The sequence below is a fragment of the Panthera tigris genome, chromosome F2, assembly GCF_018350195.1.
Source record: "Panthera tigris isolate Pti1 chromosome F2, P.tigris_Pti1_mat1.1, whole genome shotgun sequence".
Taxonomy (NCBI): domain Eukaryota; kingdom Metazoa; phylum Chordata; class Mammalia; order Carnivora; family Felidae; genus Panthera; species Panthera tigris.
In genome coordinates, this window is record NC_056676.1 from 45,436,247 (window position 1) to 45,462,661 (window position 26,415).

Genomic DNA, 26,415 nt, shown 5'->3' on the forward strand with positions numbered 1-26,415 from the left:
GTTGCATTTGTTCTCTGTAATGTTTTGTTGTTATAAATAACTGTGAGAAATGTTCTTCACATTTAGAAGGACAGTTAAGTCCAATCATAATTATAAATAGAAACCTCTTCTGTATTGTATAAAGGCAATGCTGGGTTGTTGTCTTTTTTAGCTTACTGGATTTTAATGATTATATTGTTGTCCATATTTCCCAATTTCTACATATATGCTGTCTCTTCTAGTCACCCTTCAATCCACTATTTCATGCTCAGATCTTACTTTTTATATTCTAACTATTACCAACTCTCTTCTGGTCATCAATTAAAAACTCTCTAACCTATTTATCTCTAATCTTTCCAGTCCATTCCCTGTGAGGAATATATTTGGTGTTAATACCACTTTGATACTGTTATAAATGCAGTGTGTACTTTTAATTGGTTAATGAGGTAAAACAACTGTATATTAACAAAATAAGAGTTTCACAACAATTACTCTTTCAAAAGTTGTCAAGTAAAAACATTCCAGTGTGAAAAGCCTCCACTCCACCCCACCCCAGGGGTGTATGTCAGAAAGAATTTGAGGAAATTGATTACTTTTAAGGCTGCTTAAGTCAGTAGATAACAGATACAGTTTTCAGCTAACCAAAAAATTTAAAAGGAAAAATTGCAGAACGAGATGTTTACAGAGACTTTGAAAAGCTCTAACAGATTCCTGGGAAACCAAGACAACATACACATGCCTAGGGCTCTGTACTCTCACTGACCTCTGCACACGTACAAGATTAACAGGAGAAAGCCCAATCTGTCACCTCTGGCTAACCTCAAGGCTCTGCGCATGCAGGAAAGGAAAGCTAAGGCAGAGTTGAAGGCATGTCTCAACAGGCATATAGAGCCCTTCAGCAAAGACTTGGGGGCTTATTGGTTCTAGATCTTTAAGAAAATCTCTCATCATTAACTGACCACTAAGCTCACCAAGTGGAGACTTCAGTGGCCGCAGAACAAAGAATATGTACTTTTTAGAATTGATTCATAAATGTTACCAAACACAAACAACAACTGCAGGAAATAACAATGACAAGAAACTTTGGGCAGGGGAGAGAATCTGATGTCCATAGTTGTCACTATTTATTAGTAATATAATAGTAATATAGTTAATATCCATTAACATAATAAAATTTTATATCATTTAAAATGTCCAATTTTCAGGGGCGCCGGGGTGGCTCAGTTGGTTAAGCGTCCAACTTCGGCTCAGGTCACAGCCTCACGGTTCATGGGTTTGAGCCCTGCATCGGACTCTGTGTTGACAGCTCAGAGCCTGGAACCTGCTTTGGATTCTGTGTCTCCCTCTCTCTCTGCTCCTCCCCTACTCATGCTTTCTCTCTCTCTCTCTCTCTCTCTCTCTCTCTCTCTCTCTCTCTGAAATAAAAATTTTTTTCTAATTTTAAAAAATAAATAAAATCCAATTTTCAACAAAAAAGTATGTGATAATGCAAAGAAACAAAGTATGGCCCATATATAGGAAAAAGGAATCAATAGAAGCTGTCCCTCAGAAGCCCAGATATTGATCTTGCTAGACAAAGACTTTAGCCACCTATTTTAATATGTTCTAAGATTCTAAAGCAAGCCATGTCTAAAGAACTAAAGGGAAATATGAGAATGACTTTACACCAAATATATCAATAGATAGAAATTATAAAGAAAAAAAATTAAATAGAAATCCCAGAGTGAAAAAGTATAGTAACTGAAATGAAAAGTTTACTAGAGAGGCTCAACAGCATATTTGAGTAGGGAAGAAAGAACTAGTAAACTTAAAGATAGGTTGATTGAGATTATTGAGTCTGAAGAGCAGAAAGAAAAAAATAATTAAGACAAATGAACAGAGCCTCAGAGACTTGTGGAATACCATCACGTATATCAAGATATGCATGATGATAGTCCTAAAAGGAGAGGAAAGAGAAAGAATATTTGAAGAAATAATTAATGGCTGAACACTTGCCAGATTTGATTTAAAAAAAACAAAAAAAACAGAAAACATTAGTGTACACATCCAAGAGTTCAATGAACTCTAGGTAGAATAAACTAAAAGATTTCCATGTCAAACCCAATCAAACTGTCAAAAGACAACCTGTTGACTCATCATATATATAAAGGATACTCAATCAGATTAACAGCTGATTTCTCATCAGCAACTATGCAGGCCAAAAACAGAGAAATAACATATTCAATGTGTTGAAAGAAAAAGCCTACTGAAGAGAAAATGTTTGCCAAATTAAGTAACTAAAAATGACAAAATGGATTCCATATTCAGATTTCTTCCTGAGTATCCACTTTAAAGGAATGGGAACTGGAAATTGTAAATGACACATTATGAGGTCGGTTTTTCTTCTTTAATATGAAGATAATTAGTTGAATAACATAAGATTTATAATCAATAGGTCTGTCTTATTAAATGTATGTTCTTGAACACGATACTGAACTTCCCTGAGCCACAGTTAACCTATCTGTAAAATGGGATTAATATTTTTCTCACTAAGGTAATCTATAAGAAAAATCTTGGGGTGCCTTGGTGACTCATTCGGTTAAGCATCTGACTCTTGATTTCTGCTCATGTTGGCAAGATTGAGCCCTGTGTCAGGCCCACTGTCTGCACCTCTTATGCTTGCTCGCTCTCTCTCTCAAAATAAATAAACATTTTTTTTTAAAAAAAGAAAAATCTTTGTAAATTGCAAAGATCTATTCACAAGGTAGTTTCTTCTGCCACAGCTGCCATCAGTGTTATGACTACAGAAACATAGGTGATGGTGGATAAGCACCTGTTCTTCCCCTACTATAATCACCTGTTCGCTTGGTGTCCTGGGAAGTCTGGAAATGTGGTGGGAGGAGTAATAAAGGTGGTATCCTCTGCTGTGACCAGGCTTTGATCACTTAGTCCTGAGTGGAAGTTTCAGCTCTGTACTCCCTAACCCAACACAGCTACTCTGCCTCTCTTTTCGTCTAATACAAAGTAAAGGACGATTGAAGCAGACAGACTACATCACTGGTTAGATCTTTCTCTCTACCATAAATACAAGGAAGACGCTTTCTCTGTATCCTTTTCCTAGGTTGCTCAGTGTGACTGAGTGGGCAGAGGGGCATTGGCCCAGCTTCAGCAAGCAGCCCCTGCACAAAGAAATCAAAGCTATTTATCTGTGAGGACAGATGGGCATTTGCAACCTCGCTAATAGTCTTGGCAGCGCTATTAAGTAATAAAAACAAATTAAGTGCCAAAATATTCTTTGTACCAGAAATATTTTTAAATAGCCAACACACATGCAAATCTTCCCAAATTAGCCATCAAATGGAAACAAATTGTGGAATAACATTTTCAATGCAAAAATACATGTGTTCTTACCAACTGGCAGATATACAACCTAAAATGTATTCATATGCAAAGACCACATATGCTTAGAGTACAGTTTATTATGTATGGCTGGCTAATTTTTTAGATTCTGTCAAATAATGGATAGGAAAACAAAATGTTATAAAATATATATATATATATAATCTTGACAGTCATTTGAAATGTACCATGTGTTACATGTGGAATGTTTTCCAGTGAAACCAATTTACTTGTTCCCACTTCCCATGACTCAGTATTAGATATTCAAGCTTTCTAAACTATTTTTTGGCAACCAAGCTTCCTTGGAATAGTCCTCTTTCCTTCAAGTTATTCAGTGCAGGCATTAATAATAAATCCTCAGTTATAGATATGTAACTAAAGATCATTCACATCATCTCTTTCAAACCGAAAAGCACATAATAAAGTTATTTTAAATAGATCACACAAAACAGAGCCCAGGGTTACTCCTTGAGAATAATTAATTGCTACCATATGAAGCACAATCTGAGTGCGTTCAATTTTTAATTTAATTGTGTTACTACTAACCTAGAGATTAGCTGGGCAATGTCTGTTCCTAACTGAAAGGCAAAGGAAGATGAGAGAGCTAATGTAGAGCTTGTTGAAAGTAGGTGTGATTGCAAAATAAAATGGAAGGGCTCAGTATATAAAACAAAACCTTTGTAGAATAGAAGACTGTTTAAGAAGGTAAAAGTGTTACCTTTTCAGCACCTATCTTCATTTTAAAAACCTTGTTAAGCATATACCACATATCAGACTTTGTTGCCATTAATGCACCAGAGCAATAGCTAGAATTCTTTAAGAATCCTTCTCAGAAAACACATAGAATACAAGCCAGACCTCAGGAAGGAGCAGTAGGCTAACATTTAGAACCACAACCATTGTCCCTGACCCTCCTAAATCAGGACTCACTTCCAACGCATGCCTCTCTTCCCTCCTTCCTAGTCACTACAGAGTAGGAGATTTATCTCCTCTTATACAGATACAGATTCGCATCCCTTTTTCCTCCTCTTACCAGCCTCCTCTCTTCTACATCCGAAACCCTTCCACTGAGCCCTCTGGAACACTTGCTCTGTGATTAGCGAACTCCCCTAAACCTCAGCCTTTCTTTGGGTATTTCCCCTCCCCTTTACCTTGGATGAAATCTTACTGTCCCCTGGGACTCTGTATACCACTGTAACCCTCCGAAGTGGAGACTGTTCATCCTCTCACATCTCTTGTCACCTCAGAGTCAGAAGATGAGATGTTCTTGCTCACCAATGCCACTTGCTTTTACTCTTCTACCCTCCTGTAAAATCTCCCTGCTCCTTTGAGACTCACTCCATCTAATTATTGGTCATCCCCACCCCTATTTGTTGTTGTCATCTACTACCTTTTTGCTCACTCTCCCTAATTCTCAGAGTGTTTGGCCCATGGCTTCTTTTTTTTTTTTTTTTTTTTTTTTTTTCAAATTTTTGTTTAAATTCTAGTTAGTTCACATATAATGCAATATTAGTTTCATGAGTAGAATTTAGTGATTCATCACTTACATAAAACACCCAGTGCTCATCACAAGGTCCCTCCTTAATACCCATTACCCATTTAGCCCATCCCTGCCCCTGCCCTTCCCTGCCATCAACATCCATGCAAGTGACCCAGCCAACACCTCAACTTGATCTCCTCACTCTAGTGATCTTCTCCACAACATCTAACTACTCACTGTCACATACAAGCCCCAGACCTTGTCATCATCCCAAACTGTTCTGCCTCCTAAAGCATTCATTCTGGCATCTCATCTCACCTACAATCTGCCTCTCCAGCCTGTTCACTCAAGTCCTACTTAGTCATTCATTAAACTGTATATAAACCTACCAAATATAAACCTATCCCTGCTTTCTCCCTGTCCATCAATCCGCTCTGTTTCCTCATCCCCTTTTAACCAGTTTATTTTATTTTATTTTTTCAAATGTTTATTTATTTTGAGAGAAAGAGTGGGGGAGGGGCAGAGAGACAGAAGGAGAGAGAGAATCCCAAGCATGCTCTGTGCTGACAGCGCAGCTGACAATGGGGGAATCGAACTCGTGAACCATGAGGTCATCATCTGAGCTGAAACCAGGAGTCAGACACTCAACCAGCTGAGCCACCCAGGAGGCCCTTGACCAGTTTATATGCTTAACTCATCATGTAAAACACCCTTTTGCAAATAAATACCCTGAACTTTGTTGCTCTCTGTCTTTCCATTACACTCTCCTAACAAAAGGCTAAGGCTGGACAAACCAATAGCTGTGTATCAACACATTAACTCCCTCTTCCACTCTTCAGAATAGCCAACTCCTTATTTCAGATTTCCACTTGAATAATTCATTGGTACCTCTAACTCAGCTTGTCTAAAAATGAACTCATAACCTCCCTTCCCCTACCACACATATACTACAACCTACTCACCAGTGGGACAGATCAGCCACCCATCTCAGTAAATGACATCAGCATCCACACAGCTGCACAGGCCAGAAACCTGGGAGTCATTCTTGACACCTCCCTCTCCTCATATCTAATCAGTCAACAGATTTTTATGTCCCCAGAATCTCCCACCCATCACTCTGCTGCCACCAACCATACTAAGGGTAGACCGCTGCACTAGCCTCCTGCCTGGCCCTTTCACATCCAGGCTTGTCCCCCTTTTAATCCATTCTGTACACAGTATCCAGAAGCTTTTAAAATATAAATTTGACTGCATTACTTCTTTGCTTAAAACTCCTCAAAGGTATCCCATTGATATGAAGGTGAAGTCAAAAATCCTTAACATGTCCTAAAAACAATGTGTTTTTCTTACCTACGTTTCACAAATGAGGGAACTCAGGCCCAGAGTCGTTAAATATATTGCCCAAGTTGTAGAGCAGTGACTTAGGTGTCAGGGCCAGGATTTTATCCTATGGGAGTGTCATACCAAAAAGATGTTTTATGATGGAGAATTAAGAAAATATAAAGATTATATCTATATGGTTTATAAATTTGTGGCTTAATATATATTCGAATGGACAATTGACTAAAATTACCTTTAAAATACTAATTGTGGGGCGCCTGGGTGGCTCAGTTGGTTAAGTTTACTATTTTGGCTCAGGTCATAATCTCACGGTTCATGAGTTCAAGTGCCATATCAGGCTCTGCACTGACAGTGCTTGGAGCCTGCTTGGGATATTCATATTCTCTCTCTCTCTCTCTCTCTCTCTCTCTCTCTCTCTCTCTCAAAATAAACTTTAAAACATAAATAAAAATAAAATATTAATTGTAATCATTATTAGCTTTGCTTTGGAAGTTTTGAAGACAAATACTTTCTTATAATGAGGAAAAGGATTAAATGTGCTTTTGCAAATGTAATTCCAGACATACAGTTTACAATTATTTCAACAGAATTTTATTTGGAGTGAATTTACTGATACCCCTTTATGTACCAAGGAAAATAGGGTTGTACAGAGGAAAATTGTGACAGCCACATAGCTGACATATTTGGGGGGTTATTTCTCTAGTAGTTTTCTATTGTTTTCTGAATTTTCAGAGTTGTCTGTAATGTTCAAATTTAAGTATGTAACCACGGAGCCAGCCTCACACAAAGTTGTAAACTAAATAAAGTTTTTCTTTGGCTTTCCTCCAAATCTCTCTTTTTGAACTCTTCACAGCTCCTCCTCCCCTAAGTGCCCGTGTTGGTACAGTCCATTTTCATTGCCCTTAAACTGTCTCATGGCTTCCCGAAATGGTTCCCAGCTTGGGTTGCCTTGTATTATGGACCTATTCCAACCCTTGCCTTGCACATCAAAACTTACTCGATTTTTTTCCTTAAAGCCCCACTCTGCTTTCCAGTTTGACAGCCAATTTTCATAAGCTATTATATATTAATTTTAATGGAGAACTTCTGGAGACAATACGAGAAACAAGTCTTTTCACTCTATTTTCTGTGTAACCTCTCTACCAAAAAGATAAGTTTGGACTTTACATTCTGTTATTTGCATTATAAAAAACAGTGAGTATATTAAATATGCTTTTCTAAACTCATTTTCCCTCTTCCACTGAGATTCATACATCTTACTCCTGCTTTATACATTTTATCCACCTCTGGTTATGATTGCCCTAAACCAAAGGACTGACTCATTGGCAGTCAGTGGCAGTCCAGAGAGGAGATAAGCAATGAGATGTTCCTTTATCTCTCAAGTCACAGCCAACATGGAGGGCCACATTCTAATAGATCTATAGCAGATGACTGCATTGAACTATGATTACAGTATTCCTTTATATCCAGGTTCAAGGTTTATTATTTTCTTCTCACAAGCCCAACCCATTGTTAAGAAATCTAGCATGTAGGACCCTTAATCACAACCTAGCTGATTCTGGCAACAATACTCAAGCTTTAGAACTGTTCTTTGAGCATGAGAAGGATAAATAATTCATAGCTAACATTTTTTGAGCTTTTACTATGTGGTATTATATGAGATGCTTTGTCTCCTTTAAATCTCACAGTTCATGAGATAGTTCTGTTATTATCTCTTTTTTAGAAATAAGGAAACTAATGTTAGAGAAATTAATTTGCCCAAGAACTCATAAGTAATAGAGCTAGGAAGTGAATCCCATTAGGTCTGACTCCAAAGTCCATGCTTTCATCTTCTATACTTCTTTGTGGAGAATTTTTAATGTGCCAGAGGTGGGCTGAATCACCTAGTGTATATATATATACATTCATTCATTCATGAATTATTCATTCATTCATTCAGCAGCTTTTTTTTCTTTTTGAACATTCACTGTGTACACTTTGCCAAGTGCTGTGAACATCTAGAGCTTAGCCAAATGGAAATTATTCCCTCAAGGAATGTGCCTACCAGGGAAGATGTCATGTATAGAAATAACTATAATGTGAGGTATACAGTGATAAGAGCTATGAAACAGATTCCCTTTTTAAAAATACTATTGGAGTCCAGAAAAAGGAGAGCATTTTTCCATCTGGGGAGGTGAAAAGGCTCAAAGAAAAGTGGTATTTCATTTGGACCCTGATAGATGAGAAGGATTTAAACATGAGACAATGAGAAACGAGGGAGGGTATGGGTATTTCAGGCTGAGAGAGAATATTGAAACAAAAGACCCAGAGAGGGGAAAGTTAGAAAAAAGTATGTCATGGAAAGCAAGAAGGGAGACAATTTCAAGAAATGGTGGGGAAAACTGGATTAGTGTGAATGTGTTACTTCAGCATTAACCAGAACATACACCTCTATTTCGTTACACTGTTAGCCTCTTTTGCATATCCATTTTGTTCCCCTTTTTCCCATTTAGCATCTCTCCATACACAAATGTTCAAGTCTCTCTTTAAAGAAAAGAAACTTTGTTATGGGTGGAGGTAAATAACTCCCATTGAAAAATTAAGAATCACTTATTTAGAAATGAAAGGTTAAAGAGATATCTCTTCATTTGAGAAGCTTTTGTTAAGATCCTCTTATGTCCCAAAAAGGGTGTTTAGATGCTAGGAATAGTTTTTTAAATAATGTGTCATTTTTACCTCAAGGATCTCAGAGTCAGCTAAAGGAGACAAATGTGTAAATGGAGAACTGCAAAGTGTAATTAGTTTTATGATAGAGGAGTGTATTAGACATAGAAGTGGCACAAAAGAGACAGCAATCAGCTGCCTTAGAAGAGGAAATGCTTCTAAAAGGGGAGACACATCTGAGCCCAGTCCTTTTTTTTTTTTTTAAGACAAATGGGATTAACCTACATGTTCCATTTTAAAGCTTTTTTTAAATTTAGTAATATATCTTGAATGTCTTTTGTGTTAGTAGATATAAATATTCCTTATTCATTGTAATTGTTGTATAGTAATCCATTCTGTAGCTCTGCACAGTATATTTAACTAATCCCCTATTGATGGATATTTGAGTTGTTTCCAATTTCTTACTAATACACCCAAGTGCTGAAATAAATACACACTTGTATTGGAATCCCTGTAAACAAATTCTTAGATATATACTTTCAAGGATTTAATAGATCTTGCTAAATTACCTGTCAAAAATAGTGGGTGAAAATGCTTATTCCCACATCTGTACAGAAATTGGAACTGTCGGTTTTTTAAAACTGCCAGAGTAATAAACTAAAAATATTACATTATTAATTTGAATTTGAATGTAAGTATTAGGGAAGTTGACTATCTCTCTTTTTTTTTAAGTTTATTTATTTATTTTGAAAGAGACAGAGACAGCAAGAGTGGGGAAGGGGCAGAAAGAGAAAGAGACACAGAATCCGAAGCAGGCTCCAGGCTCTAAGCTGTCAGCACAGAGCCCGACGTGGGGCTTGAACTCACGAACTGCGAGACCATGACCTGAGCCAAAGTCGGATGCTTAACCGTTTGAGCCACCAGCTATCTCTTTTTATTTTTTTATTTTTGGTTGAGCACAAGAAGGGGAGAGGCAGAAGGAGGGAGGGAGGGAGAGAGAAAGAGAAAGAAAGAAAGAAAGAATCCAAGGCAGGCAACATGCCCAGTGCAGAGCCCAATGTGGGGCTCCATCCCACAACCATGAGATCATGATATGAGTCTAAATCAGGAATTGGATGCTTAACCGACTGAGCCACCCAGGTGCCCCTGAAGTTGGCTATCTTTTCATATTTAGTAGCCAATTATTTTTTCTTTTTCTGTGTACTAATTACTGTCAGAGTCTAGGATTTTACTGTATGCAGGCTAAGAAATTAGCCTATTAGTGTTTCATGGCTGCTGGCAGAAGACCTGAAACTCGTGGGTTAGAAACAAACAACATTATTGCTCGGGATACAGCAAGCAATTTGAGCATCACATTTGTATTTTGCCCCAGGTCCCACAAGGGCAATGCACAAGGGCCCTCAGGGGGATGGTTTGCATGCAGTAGGTATGTGGGAGAGCCGAGGGACAGGGACATGGAGCTTGTCGAATCCACCACTTTTAGAGCAAGTCTGCTCTTTGTCCTAAAGAGAGACATTACCTCATCCCTCAGAGTCACTCTCTGTGAACACAACCTGAGAACTAGCCCCAGTTAACAGCTTTCAGAGCCTTGTATCCTCTACATACCCAGAAGCAACATACAAGGAAGGTCAGGGCCCATGGCTAATTGCCTTTTCCAACATCTTCCCTTTCTTATTTTTCTATATAGTTATTTATCATTTTTTCATTGATTTGTAAGCATTCTCTGCTCTCACAACAATTATTCCTAGATCTGTCATTGAATATCACCTATCTTATCCTAATTTGCTTTTTTTTTTTAATTTGATTTTATCCACTGTTGTTTCATGGGGGGATTTTCTTCCATAGGTTTCATGCCATACCTATAAAAAGAAAGCTTTTCTACTATGATAAAGATATTAACTGATTTTTTTTCTCCTATGCTTTCAGTTTGGCCTTTAACATTTTGATCCTTTTGGAATCTACTTTCGTGTAGGAATGATGCAGGGACCCAGTTTGGTTTTACAAAAATAGCTAGACAGTTCTTGCAATCTAATTTCTTGTCTTTCCCCTCTTTGTTTGAAATGGTATCTTCCTTACATACTAAAATTTAACTGTACTTATACTGTTTTTTGTTCTGTTTCTTCTAATCTGTTTGTACGTTACTATCAAACCTTATCTTTTAATTACTATAGCTTTATAATATACTTAACATCTGGTAGAATTTGTTCCTCATTGTTTCTCTTTTATTTAAAATCTTTCTTGGCCGTTTTCACATATTATTCTTGAATGGGTCTTTTAAAATAAAGTACGTGTGGCGCCTGGGTGGCTCATTCGCTTAAGCATCCGACTTTTGATTTCAGGTCAGGTCATGATCTCACACGGTATGTGAGATCAAGCCCTCTGTTGGGCTCTGTGCTGAGCATGGAATCTACTTGGGATTCTCTCCCCCCTCTCTGTTCTCCTCCACTCATGTGCTCACTCGCTCAAAATAAATATACTTTTAAAAAAAGTAGATATACAAGGTGAATATAACTATGAAAAGAAACTCTAAACTACTGTCTTTTTACAACCTTATCCCTTTATAAAAGTCTCATTGTTCTAACTTTTATGGTTTACTTTGCATTTCAATAAATACAGAGCTGTATCATAATTTCTATTTGCAACTTCTAAAATCTTCTCTCTTTTAATATAGATTCCTTGTAGTTTGGAATACTGGGATGAACTCCAGAAGGTTTTTGTTGCATTTCAAGAATTCAGTCTGTCTGAAAGCAAAGTTTGTGAACTGCAGTTGCCGGATATCAATCTTATGAATGACCAGAAGAAATTGGTATCCTCGGATCTTTGGAGAATTGTCTTGAACAGCAGTCAAAATGGTGCTGATGACCAAAGGTAACTCAGTGAAAGATGAAATAGTGACACTCTACTAGGAAACAATCATCAAGTCAACTTCTCTAATGACCCCTCGCTGGGCAGTATCTTGGCTGTCAAGTCACTGTGTGAACTACAGATGAGAACTAGGAATTAAGATAGAAACTGATATCTCAGAGTCTGTGTACTAACAATCCTAAGTTGTATTCAAAATATGGCCTTGTGAGCCCTCACTAAGAACCTGTTCCTTAAATACAAAAACAAAACAAAAGGTGCAGAAAACAAACTACCAAAAAAAAAAAAAAAAAAAAAAGTCTGGTCATCCTGAACCAAAAAATATAAAGGAAAGAGCCACTAATTCTTCAGCAGACTCTTAATGACACAGTAAACCATGTGTGTAATGATAACCCTGGGGCATTAGGAGAAAGATTAGATAAATTGAATTGTCTCCCTCAGTAACCTAAGCTTCAGCACTTCTTCCAGTTTACATATCCCTGTTAATTAAGCCTTTCTGTTCATGCTCCCATAAAAGATGAGAAAAAGATACTAAATCACAATCAGCGGAACAGTTTTCTTGGGTCATATGATAGTATGTGCACTGTGGGCCTTGGCCCATCTTGCTGTCCATCACTTTCAGTGTCCTACCTTCCAGTTCTCCTGATGAGTTGGCTTTAACATTATCTTACTCCTTTTATATAATTCCTCCTTCCCCCACCCCCCAAACAACATTCTGACACTAACACAGAGAAAAAATATCCACCATTCATTACACCCTGCAAAGCAACTGTTTTCTCTTTTTTGTTACCTTTATTTTTGCCCATTAATGTATGCCTTTACAAGGTGATAATTATAGCACATCATATTGTATTCTGATTCCTATTTTATATAAATAGTTGTGAATGCTTTCTCTTTTTTTTATTAAATAATGATACATGTTCATTGAAGAGCATTTTGGAAATAAAGAAAATTCCACCACACGTAATCATAATCGTATCACACTGATAACCTCTGTTATCATTTTAATAGTTAACATGTGAATTTTAATAGTTAAAATGTTAACATTGTAATAGTAGTCTTACTTCAATTACTTTGTGTGCTTAGTAATAATGTTTTATACTTTATACATTCTATTTCTAGGTCATTTGGGCTTTTTAAGAATAGTTACTTTTCTATTACCTAGTAATTACAACTAGTAAAAAGATGTTAAAGGAGTGGGATCTTAATTTTACCTATATGCATAATGTAGCAATGAAAAGAACACCCATCCTGTGAAGAGTTAGCAAATGGATAAGAAGATTGCCTATTCTAAGCTATAGGTTACCTAATCAGAAACCAGGAAATCTCAGAAAATAAAGCTATAAGTAATGAAATTGTGTTTTTTTTAATCTGAGTTTCATTAGTAGTATCAAAGTAGAAATCATTTCTTGATTCTAATCATGAAAGAATGCATTTTCAGCATTGAAAGAAGCACTTCAGACAAGGTTAATTCCCCTGAATCTGAAACATTTATAAAAATTACTTTTGTGGTAGGCTTAACACTACAGAAATGTGGAACCTTTAGGGAATGGAAATTTATGCAGACAATCAAATTCAGGCAATTTTTCACCAAGCTTTTGACAGTGTAATCACAGATCTTTTGTCCTCACCTGGGATTTTTCAAGTTACCTAATATTTCACAACTGATCTTGCTTTGTTTGACATTAACCATTTTTCAGATAGAATTTGATATTAATGAAATTAAATTTAAAGAGTTGGTTTGAAAGTCCACATAATCAGACCCTACTAAGACACTTTTCAAAAGGAACAGTAAATATATTTTATCCAATTTCTACAAAGAAAACATTAGTGCTATAATAATATGTTAACATTTCATGTAGAAAGAAAACTGTTACAGTTAGCTCCAGCATATTCTGTCATGAGAAATTTAGAACTGGACAAAAACCTGATGCTTTTATGATTGAGATTATCTTAATATTCTCAGTGGTTTGAGAAGGATATTCATCAGATTATTGTACATTCCAGGAAGAAAGTTTATAAAAATAAGTCCCATGAAGCTTAACGTTAGAAAAAAAAAAGAAAAAAAAAAAAGAAAAGAAAAGCAAAGAGAATCTTGTCTACAATTGGCATAAGGTTACAACAGTGCAGGGCAGCTCAGTGGTAATGAGCTTCCCTGTATGTATGCAAATGGAAGCACTATTTAATAGAGAAGTCCAAGTTAGAAGACCTGGATTAAGTCCTGGATTCGTCACCAACTAGGTATTTGGCCTTGAGAAACTGATTTCTGAGTCGAGGCCTTAAGAAATGAATAGGAGCTAACCAGTCCAAAGGGTGTCAGGTAGCCTTCATTACAAAGGACTGGAGACCAAAGAGCCAGTCTCTTAAGCCTTTGTCTGTTTGTCCCATACAGGTAGATTCTCTTTAATTCATTGCCTGTGGATTTGTAATAATTATATCCCACCACCTTTTTAACCAGTGGTTTGCTTGATCATATGAAAATGAATGACTGGTAATGATTATGCTTTTCCAAAGGTAGCATTTGAAGTAGAGTAACATCAAAACTGTGGGCAGGATTAAGCGATGGTATAACATCCTGGGGCTTGGAATCCTGGGGAACCATCCCATCCTTAGGCCTGAAGGATAAAGGGAAATACCTGCCTCAGCCCACTCTCCTCTCTCCTTCTAATCTCCTATGGGCACCTCCTGCCGGCTGAACCAAAGAACAAGCCAGAGGACAAAGCAGCTTGTTGATAGAGTCCAGTGGCAGAGAAGAGGATGAGGAATGGTGTAGAAAGTGGATCTCGAGAACAAACAAAGTAGCCAGTAACTACACACTGTACGTGGAATTTACAGTTTCTTACCCAAGTGACTGGCCCTCGAAGGAAAAAAAGGGAAGCAGAATGGTGGGCCCAGTTCTCAGGCTTTGGACCACTTTGCTATGTTCCCTGGGTTTGGAATCAATTAGATGTCTTCTGATGGACCAGAACAGCTGTCTAATTTGTTTCCCCCTCTTACCTTCACTCCAATAACTAATTCCAGAAGTATGTGACTATGTCAAGTCACACAAATTACAGGTAATTATCATGTAGCACAGTAATCACTGTGCAGATCTTGATATATATGTCCAGTTAACTTTATTACCAGTTGTTTGATGATAATGCTAAACTCTCTTCACCTGTGCCAAGTCTTTGGTGGTTTGTTGTACATATTGCACGGTCATTTTCTGACAACATTAGAACATGTGAAAGCATATTGCTTATCAGGACTTTTTTATCCCCACCCCCAAAATACTGGTTAATGGAAGAAGGCAGCTTAGGAAAAAAAGTGGCTTAAGAGTGTGTGGCTCTCTCTCCATGCAATGAAAATTGAAACTCTGGTGAGATTTTTGGAGTACTTTCATCTTTGGTTGTGCCGAAACAAAATATTTTCTCCTACTCCCACTTTTCTCATAAAAGAGGCCACAGTCTCCTCATATTTGGTAATCTTTGAGACAATGATCAGCAGTTGTTTGTTTATTTGTTTGTTTGTTGAAGAGGAGAGGCTCTTCATTTTCCAAAGCTTTGATTGTTGCATAGACAGTGAAGAAATTAGAGAAAGAGCCTCGTGATGATCAGGTCTCTGGATTGTTTCTTTCCTCTCCACCAGTTGAACTTTCTCTGGCAGAAGATGACCATGGCCTCCAGATTCTGTTCCTTTCCATTTGGCTACTTGGATATGCCCTTTTAGATATACCTAAATTTGTTGAGTACCATTTTAAAACATCTTTTGACTTTCATAAACCATTTAGGTGTAAACCAAACATTCTTTGTAAGGCAGGACGTATGTTTAGCCTTCTCTCCTGGGGGGGGGGGGGGCGGGGGAGAAGGGATGCTTGTATTTTTCCCCAGGTGTCTTTTTGAAGCCTTTTACTATTTCCTTTGAGTTGGTGATTGAACTTTATATAACAACAGGGAGTTGGTCTTTTGCTAGGTAATCCTTTTCCCCTTAACACATTCCCCATAGTATTCAGTGTTCACCTAAAGTTCCTAGGCTGATGATGTTAACATGACACAGAAATCTCTATGTCATGGTGCTTATTCTCTGAACTGTGGAAGATTCTCTTTCTCTTTTTAATGTCAGATACAAAGGAGTCCTTTACCTGAGGGCCTGTTTAAGCCTGTTTTGTAAGCCATGGATTACAACCCATTTAGTGGCTCATGAGATCAATTTAACAGGTTGCAGCCTAAATTTTTTTAATAAAACAAAAAATATTGGTGTGAAAAGGAAAAATATTGAATAATTTCACATATGCGAGATACCAAGAGTAGCAAATTTACAGAGACAGAGTAGAATGGTGTTGCACAATAATGCAAATGTACTTAATTCCACTAAACTGTATACTTGGTTAAAATAGTCAATATGTTATATATAATAGTATATTTATAATATATTCATAATATATATTGTTCTATAATATATAATAGTATATTTATGTTATATATATTTTTTATTTTTAATAAACCTACCTGTCCCCCTCTGCCCATTTTATATGTATACTAGAGTATAATAAAAGTGTATTTTTTACCTTGGGTTATAATTAAAACATTTTAAAAATGATGATTCTAAGGGGTAGAGAGAACTTGATGCAGAGACACACACACCTTCCCTTGTCTTCTCTTAACCATGTAGCTCTCTCCCAGGATAGACAGAGCAGTATTTTGCAGGAGGCAGGAGAGAGTTGAGGTGAACTAGCGTTGGGAGACCATGCCACATTGAGATGAATGTCAATGTGATATTGTGAGACCCCTTTTGGGAGCTAAAAGTAATCATCAACAGTTAACGTTAAACTGAGTAACCAGTATGGTACCCTGTTTGCCAACTAGAAATAGAATTTTTTTTTCTGTTAAGGAGTGTTAGATATTATACTGAACATTTCGTATGCAGGATCTCCTTTGATACTCAGTCATTCAATTACTGTACCCATTTTACAAATGAAAAAAACTGAGATTTAGCCAGGTGGTGATATAACTTGTCCAAGGTTGTAATATCCATGATAGAAGTGCAAGCATGTTCACAAGTTCTCTCACCCAGTTATTCTCTGCTTAATCTCTCTGCTGTATTTTGCTATATTATAAAACTCTTTTTACTACAGAGGGATCCAGAGAAAAGCTCAAGCCTTCGTCAGTTGAGTCAGATCATTGTTGAGTACCTGCACTGCTCTAGGGGTTTACCCCAGAATGGCATCCAGGGGTGAATCTTTAAGGACTGTGCCTTGGTCCGAGCAATGCGTATGGATCAATCAGGACACAGACTTACTAAAATATTCCTTGTTTAAAAAGTGATACCCCTCTATAAGTTACCCTTCCAGTTGATAAGTAACCTTTTGGCTAAAATGAAGATGTGGGTATGTAAAACTCCTGCCATACTTTCCACTTTTTAGAATATTTCCACTATTCTAAAAAGTTGGGTTTTCATTAGGATCTTAGAGATATTTCAACTAACTATTGAATCTTGAGTTCTGTGTATTCCTGTTTGAGAGGTGTTACTCCTAGGAATCGCCAGTTTTACTTTCCTATTTCTGCTGATTACACATCTCATAAATTATGTTTTTCCTTTTGATAATTGGATCAAAGTTCATTGTACCTAATTAAAGCAATTATACAAATACAGCTGCACCTAATGTCCCTAAGAGGGTCATTACTCTCATATATGACTGTTGAGATCTATTTTTTAATTTTTTTAACGTGTATTTATTTTTTGAGAGACCGAGAGTGAGCGGGGGAGGGGCAGAGAGCAAGGGAGTCACAGAATTCAAAGCAGGCTCCAGGCTCTGAGCTGTCAGCACAGAGTCCAACGCGAAGCTTGAACTCATGAATCGTGAGATCATGACCTGAGCTGAAGTCAGACACTTAACCGAGTCACCCAGGCACCCCAAGTGTTGAGATCTTTTTAATCCTTGTGTAAGAGGTAGACATACATAGGTTACTTTTATAGTAATGACAATGATCAAATTGAGTGTGGAAAAACTATAATTTTACTGATTCAAAATACATGTAAAGTATATTCAGATTGTGTATACCATGTTAATTTTGTTTAAGAAATTTTAATTTTGATATGACTCCAATTTTTGAGTAAGTCTGAATTTTTATTTATTTATTTTTTTTTGAGGAATAAAAATTACTTTATTTTTATTTTTTTTTTTTACTTCAATGATAGAAATTTATTTTCTCACAGTTCTGGAGACTAGAAGTCTAAGATCCATGTGTTGGCAGGTTTATTTTTTTCTGAGGACTCTTTCCTTAACTTATAGATGGCTACCTTCTTGCTGTGTTCTCACATGGTCTTTTGTCAGTGTATACACATCTCTGGAATCCCTTTGTGTGTCCAAATTTCATTTTTTTTTTAATATATGAAATTTATTGTCAAATTGGTTTCCATACAACACCCAGTGCTCATCCCAAAATGTGCCCTCCTCAATACCCACCACCCACCCTCCCCTCCCTCCCACCCCCCATCAACCCTCAGTTTGTTCTCAGTTTTTAAGAGTCTCTTATGCTTTGGCTCTCTCCCACTCTAACCTCTTTTTTTTTTTCCTTCCCCTCCCCCATGGGTTTCTGTTACGTTTCTCAGGATCCACATAAGAGTGAAACCATATGGTATCTGTCTTTCTCTGTATGGCTTATTTCACTTAGCATCACACTCTCCAGTTCCATCCACGTTGCTACAAAGGACCGTATTTCATTCTTTCTCATTGCCACGTAGTACTCCATTGTGTATATAAACCACAATTTCTTTATCCATTCATCAGTTGATGGACATTTAGGCTCTTTCCATAATTTGGCTATTGTTGAGAGTGCTGCTATAAACATTGGGGTACAAGTGCCCCTATGCATCAGTACTCCTGTATCCCTTGGATAAATTCCTAGCAGTGCTATTGCTGGGTCATAGGGTAGGTCTATTTTTAATTTTCTGAGGAACCTCCACACTGCTTTCCAGAGCGGCTGCACCAATTTGCATTCCCACCAACAGTGCAAGAGGGTTCCCGTTTCTCCACATCCTTAAGTCTGAATTTTTAAATATAGATTAGCTCAGCAACCATTTTAGTCAGGATTTTAAGATTAAAGGAATATTACTAACTACTTGAGTATGTTAGGAGTTGCTATATAAGCCTAAAAAATTATCTCTTTAAAAATTTATGTGTATATCAATTTAGAAAAAAGTAAAAAATTAATCAATTTGTTAATAATTGTAGCACATACTCATGTTTTAGCAGCCTTTTTCAATATGTTATATATAGTATCTGCTAGTCTCAAGATAGGAAAATAAATCTTGGAAAATCTCAAGAGTATCAAAAATTGTAGTTGGCAAGAAGAGCGTTTCAGATAAACACCTCAAATTGTGTACTCACTATTTTTAAACTGATCTCATAGAACACTTGCCTGGATTTTTAATAATATTTTGACTAACATTGTACCTTATTTCTAACAACTTCTGAAAGTAGTTCAAATGTGTAAAACACATGTACAGCTAATACACTTTGCTCCTTCTGATTAAATACAAGTTTTAATTTTACCTAGTGAATGAAATCCGTTATTTGTAACACCACAAATAAATTCCTAGAAGGCAGTTTGGATTAGTATGCCCATTTATAGAAGTTTCAGAATATACTTAGATGCATTTCTTGGACATAGCATTTAATCAATAACAAACTGCCTCAGAGTTTGTGTTTTCTTTGTAGACACTGGAGATTTACTTACATTGCAGTAAATACCACTACGTAACTATAAACCTCTTAAAGTTAAATACCCAGTAAATGTGTTGGGATGCTCCTAGCTTTCATTTTCACAACCTCTTTCAACACTTAGCTGAAGATTCACACCCTGAGAATCTCACATGATGCACCTCACGCCATTCTGAGTTCCTCTCATGTTTCTACTCTGGCAGCACTCTGACTTTCCTGTTCCTGGGTGGTTGTTCTATTTGATAATGTTTCTAAATGTCTACATATTTTATATCACCAGTTGACGGTGAGTTCTTTGAAAACCAAGGATTTATTTCCTTAGTTTTCCTCTCCTAGTTCTCCCTAGGATACTGTAAATCACAGTGTTTCTCCTTTAGGTTCCTCATGGACTTGGAAGCCAGGCTATGATAGCTGTAGAACAAATGTCTGGTTTGGAAAGAAGAGGGTGGAGGAGGATGAGAGAGAATGGGGCGGCATCTATTCAGTGTTCCACAGTTACCAGAATGTACCCTGCCCCATCCCAATCCCCAGTTCTCATGCCTCTGCTAGCCCTGAGGCAAGGCAGCTAGGCAGCATGTTTCACACCAGAAGCCAGCATGTACAAACTCTTCCCTCTTACAGATGCATTCACTATTCCTTTTAATCTGATTTTACTTGTTTAAAATGGTGTTAGGAGGATGGGAAAGTGAAGAGAGGACCCATGCAGTATAATTGTCCACGGGCCCTTGTTCTTCTGGACATGGTCATAATTTTATAGCTCCTAGTAATTAGTGGGTGTTCAATAGAGCATATTGACTAACCCATAGCAATATGGATATGGACAATCTGAAGAAGTAAAACAAAGTGAAACATTTATGGTGACACCGACAGTAGTGGGTTTTTGAACAGCAGAGTCATGCTCCAAATTGTGTTGGTCTTAAACTAATGAAGACCAAGTTGTCCATAAATTATGTGCAATGTGGATGGAAGAAAATTGGGTTGGAGGTAGGTCAACATGACCTGGAGTTTGAGGAATCCTTTGAAATTTTTCAAATAATAACTTAGAGACAATAATCAGCATGAAATTAATTTTTAAGCACAAATAGGTTATGTGAGTAAATACGGAAGATTTGATGATAACATATTAACTATAGGATTACAAGTGCTAGCTTTAGAAACCCTTATAGAAAGACATTTTACATATATGGTACTGGGAAATCTAGGTTGTTGATCTTCTTTTATTACTTACTTCCCACAGCTCTGCAAGTGAATCTGGTTCTCAAAGCACTTGTGACCAACTTGTAACTCCAACAGCCCTAGCTGCCTGTACCAGAGTCGACTCCTGTTTTACTCCATGGTTTGTCCCATCTCTTTGCATCTCCTTCCAGTTTGCCCACCTGGAGTTCCATCTTTGTCATCACCTTGACCAACTAGGCACAGGTACTCTACTTTAGCATCAGAATAACATCCACTTAATACTGTTTTTCTTGAGTGTTCTCAAGACACAATTCATCAATTTTTACCCAGAGAACTTATTTTCTTTTCAGGAAGTAAAAAGTCGTGGATGGATTTTCATTCTGTAAATTACAGGATTAGTGATGTTTCAGAGTACTGTGATTGCTAATCCCTTCCACTACCCAAACCTCCCTCACTACTGACTGCCACCCGTGTGGCAATTTTTAGAAGGGGCATTCATTTCCCCTCATGACACTGGCAAGATTATTCTGACGTTGACTTCATGTAACAGGTGTACCCGTTACTTATTTCATATGATGTTAAACCATCATATGGCCCTGTTGTATAGATTGCCAGTAGTATTGAACTGACATGATTTTGCGTGCTTCCTAATGAGAATTTTCAAGGAAGTTACCAAAAATTGTAGGTTTTACTGGTATTCCAATTAGAATCTTTTTGAAGGAAATACATCTGTTCCTATTCTATGTCCTGAGCCATTACATTAATGATGGGTAGATTCCAGAAGTATTTGTTATTACCTGATTGCAAAAGCATGAATACATTCTACAAAACATGGGCAAATTCTCCAGTAATTGAAAGGACTGTCAATTTTACAAGTTGGTAAGGTGGAAGATTTAATTTTCCCACACACTGTAAGTGGCCTTTTATAAATTTGCTAATGTTACATGAATAATTATGCCTAAAAGTCTATATCAGACCATTCCTAGTTAGAACATTTTGATTCAGGTTTTCAACCTATGTGTAATGGAAAAGGAAAACAAATCAGATTCAAAAAATCAAATTCAAACGAAACACAGCTGCTGTTAAGCATCTTGCCTTTTCAGCAAAAAAAAAAAAAAAAAAAGGAATTTAACCTGCTTTTTCTAACTCTCTTTGAGTCATGTTTTTGTTTTTGAGATTTGGTTGATAGATACAGAGCATTTCATGAAACTCTTCCTTAGATAGTTACCTCCTCCTCATTTTATTTGTTGTCTTCTGTGATAAAATTTTTGTCTGTGATAGTGAATGTAAACCTTGGACAATATGTTTGAGACATGCTGATTGAACAAGACAGTTTTGTTTGCAAATATTGAAGGTTCATAGTAGTTCATATATTACAATGCCTTCAAGAGAATCTTTGCATTTATTATACAGCAAATAAAGAATTCAGTCACCAAAGAGTGCATAATTTAAATGTCATCTCTTTGTTTCCGTAAAATATTGGCTCATCTCAATTGCTGTTTTTCTTGTTTGTTTTCTCAACAGCTCCACCGCAATACCTACAGCCGTTTATTTCTGATAAAAATGTGCCCTCTGAACTTGAATACATGATTATTGCCTTCAGAGAGCCACACCTGTATCTTCGACAATGGAACAATAGTTCTGTCTGTCAGGAGATCCGGTTCTCAGCTCAAGCCGACTGTAAACTTCTGGAGTGCAGAAATGTCACAATGCAAAGCGTGGTGAAACCCTTCAGCATCTTCGGGCAGATTGCTGTTGCCCATGATGCAGCAGAGAAGCTGCTTGACTGCACCGTCATCGTGGACTCTATATTTGTAAACTTTGGGCAACATGTAGTTCATTCTCTCAACACTGCAGTACAAGCTTGGCAACAGGTATGCACATCCTACAACGGTTTACAGTGTGTCTGCGTGTGATCTTTTACTAGGCGCTCTGTGTTACCACTTCTAATAGTAAGTTAAGCACAAACAAAAATGGGAGAGAATGAAGAATTTGATGGGCACCCTAATATTTGGGGTTTTCTCTGTTTTGGCAAAGTGATGCATGTTATTTTTCAAAGCTTTGGAGAGTATGGGTTCTCTCCACATGCATAGGAGATCATGCCCACATTTTTGTGACTAATGTACCACATCTGTGTGGAAAGTAACATATTCCCAGAAATTTTTTCCAAGTATTACGGCTTTACTTTGCCAAAGCTTCAACTTAGTTATGTATCAAATTGTCTAAGCATCCATTGCAGAAATGAAGAACCTGTGTGAACCTTTCTGATAGCGAGCATTTCAAAGAGAAAAAGCAGTGAGAAGAAATACGTAAGCCCAAAGAGTCTTAGTCATTTCCCCTACTATCCTGCCATTTTTCAATCAGTTAAAGACTCTTGATCGGTAATGTTTTGTACTTTTACCTCTTGCCAGAAAGTAGCCATATCCAAACAGGGGATGAAGCATAAGTCTCTGCTGAACAGCATATTTAAAATGAGGAACCTGCCTGTGCCACTAGCATGAAAATAATTTCACAGAATGTTTGTATAATAATGTGCTCGGCAATATAAGAACAAATCATTTCTACTTCCTTGCTGATTGTCAGTATAATATTGTTTTTCCATAAAGTTTGTGTTGCTGTCTAAGCTGAGACATTTCCCCCACATTTTGTATATGCTACCTGCATTTGTGCAGAGCTGACTCCCCAGGAGAAATGGCCCTTCATCCTGCACTGACCTCATGTAGAGAGGGGGGCGGGAGAGGGGGGCTTTGAGTTCACTAACTTAAGAATTTTTGTGGGAATAAACTCTGTTCTTTATATGCATGAAGACCTATACAAGACTAAGGAATTAATTACCTAACATGGCACTACAATAGCAAAGGGAAAGAAGATAACACATCTGTTTTGTATTTTAAAATTCTTTTTTAAGGGCATTCCATGGTTTTCTTGTTGCAGAGGACATGCGTAAAATAAGAGCTAGTGTGATCTAAATCTTTGCAGCTGGTTCGAATAGTGATGTGAAAAAAACCTCCATGGCTCCAATTTCTGTTTTTTGTCATATTTTGAACAATGCATTTAATAAAAAACAAACCTAGAAAATATAAAGGAGTCATTGATAGAGCATTTAAACCCAGGATATTTTTGTCTTGGTATCAGGGCCATTATTAGAGGACTCATGTGTAGCAACTACTGCAAAATGGCCTTCAGAAATATCAGTTTTCTTCCAGGGTAAAAATATTCTCTTAGACATAGCTATACATATAAATAAAATACGGTGCATAAATATTTAAATGTTTTAAACCACATCAGAGTGTGAATGACTGACTGGCTAACACAGTGCCTTGAAGGAATATTCTGAGTTTTTTTAAAAATGGAATTGTATATTTGATTAAGTAGAGCCATATGTCACGTAGCATATTGCTGACAGGTACATTCTATGAATAGTTGATTCTGATTTATACAGGGATTTGGCAATGTTAACATGAGCCACAAGAGGATATACTTCTGTAATTGTTGCTGTAATTTTCTTGTTTCCTCCCATGTCAAGGGTACTTGCCACCAAGTTTTAATGTGGTAGGCATCTAACCCTGTGTATTCTAAAGTAAATACAAAAATGCACTACTTTGAAATTATAGGACATTTGACGTTGAAATGGGTTTATAGAAGGTTATTAAGTTCATTGTTTCTAAGAAATTCTGAATGTGGTTTATTCCCTTAGTGGGGGAGCTTAATTTCCCAAGCTTGGATTCTGCTGTGTGTATAATGCTCAGATACAGTCTCATTATTGCCAATGAGAAATATGAATTTAATAAGAAAGGTGAGTCATTTGAATTTGCCACATACTTTTATCAGATTCATATCTGAGACAAGTCATTTGTATCCAGTGTGGATGGACCAGACAGTTGAAGCATGAAACAATTTGGCCTTTCACCTTTAGGTCACAAGTTCAAGATTAACAGAAGCCTTCATCAGTGTCTGATTTCTCTGGCTGTAGGTTGTTTGTTTGTTTTTTCTCTTTGGTAAATGATTAATGTTTTGTGAAACCAGATTAAGGACCCAAATGCCACTTGCAGTTTGCTTTATATTTCTATGCCATATTACACAATTGGACAAAATGACATTTTTATTTAAAAATGAAGGTTATGCTCATGTATCTTATCTTACACCAGAATGATGTATGTCTCTGTTTTAGTTGTAAATGCCTGTACAGCACTCCAGCACAAATCTTAAATGTAAATAAGTCATCTTTAATTACAAATCTGAGTGAGCATCCTGAGATTTAGACAATAATGATGTCATATAAAATGTGTACGAACTGTTTTATAATATACTAGAATTTAAGACACTCCAAGAAATACTTAAACTTATTACAGTTGTAATGAACTCCACAGATGAAGGGACAGTAGAGAAATAGTTCCCTGAGGACTTTTGAGTATTCTGTAGAAAAATGTAAACAACCCCCTTGTGTTCTTCCATTTACATTTTTCTAAAACAGTCATCATTTATTAAAGGTCAGTTTTTAGAGATGAGGAAAGTAATATGATTTTTTTTTTCTACTCAAGCCGCATCTGGTAACTTAACCTCTGAGTTACCAGTGGATTGATCCCAATTCATTATGAAAACTGACTTTCAATCTCAGGATATCTACCTAAGTGGGAGTTTAGAATCATATCCCTTTCTTCATGTTTGTACTCTTAGACCTAAAGGAGAGAAAAATGTTTATAAGGAGAGCAGTTTATGTTGATTATATAGTGCTAAATGGAAAAATCTCACCAAAATAATTATACACTATGACTCCAGTTTGATTAAAGGTTTATAAACCTTTAAATATGTAAGGCATATAAATAGGATTAGATAGTATTGACTAGAATAGAAATAGGCATGACACTCCAAAGAGGAAAAATTGCTAGAAGAAAATCCACCAAAATATTAACAGCAGTTGTTTGAGTGTAAAATTAGAGGCTTAAAAAAAATCTGTACTTTGGTATTTTCTGATTTTTCTACTGTGAACATGTATTCATTTATAATTTTAAAAATTAAATTTACTCATGTGTTTGTTTCATAAGTGTTTATCGAGTACTTATGTGTCAGGCATTATGCTGAGTACTAGAGATAAAACTGTAAATAACACAGACCTGATTCCTGCCCTTATGCAGCATAGATTCTAATGATGGAAGCAAGAGTGAACCCGAAGTCAAACAAATAATTGCTTAGTCCCGGTAGGGAAAGTGAAACAGTAGAGTATTATGTGATCATAAAATAGATGGACATGACCTGGTCTGGGGGTGTCCCAGAAGACTACTCAGAAGTAACCTGAAAACAGGAACCTGAAAGCTGAGTCGAAAGAAGTTAGTCAAGCGCAAAGGAAAAGAGGTCCAAGCAAGGGAAAGGCACTGAGGCAGGAAGGAGTTTGACGGGTTGAACAACTTGAAAGGGGGCCAACGTAGTGTTGGAGGAGCTGGAAAGCGCTCGCAGGCCTGGAGTGTAGCAAGCAAGTAGAGAGTGGCTCAAGATGCGGAAGGGGCCAGATCAGGCAGGACTTTTATTTTATTTTATTTTATTTTTTTAATGTTTATTTATTTTTGAGACAGAGACAGAGCATGAATGGGGGAGGGTCAGAGAGAGAGGGAGACACAGAATCTGAAGCAGGCTCCAGGCTCTGAGCTGTCAGCACAGAGCCCGACGCGGGGCTCGAACTCACGGACCATGAGATCATGACCTGAGCCGAAGTCGGGCGCTCAACCGACTAAGCCACCCAGGCGCCCCAGGCAGGACTTTTAAACACCACTGGTAGCCAAGCTTTGAAATCATAGCTCATGATTAAAAGCCACAGCAGAGAGTATGGTAGACAACAGATAATTGTGGGTTATAATTG

The 26,415-nt window shown here is 37.1% G+C and overlaps 1 protein-coding gene across 3 annotated transcripts in view; it reads left to right on the top strand.

Annotated features, from left to right (window-relative positions):
- The window catches only part of VPS13B (vacuolar protein sorting 13 homolog B), a 798,280-nt gene that overhangs the window by 684,912 nt on the left and 86,953 nt on the right, over positions 1-26,415 (top strand). For all 3 annotated transcript variants that reach the window (XM_042972776.1, XM_007073303.3, XM_042972777.1), the window contains 3 exons: positions 11,493-11,689; positions 20,623-20,804; positions 22,086-22,435. In XM_042972776.1, the coding sequence (XP_042828710.1) occupies positions 11,493-11,689; positions 20,623-20,804; positions 22,086-22,435 (729 nt within the window). The remainder of the gene's footprint in view (positions 1-11,492; positions 11,690-20,622; positions 20,805-22,085; positions 22,436-26,415) is intronic.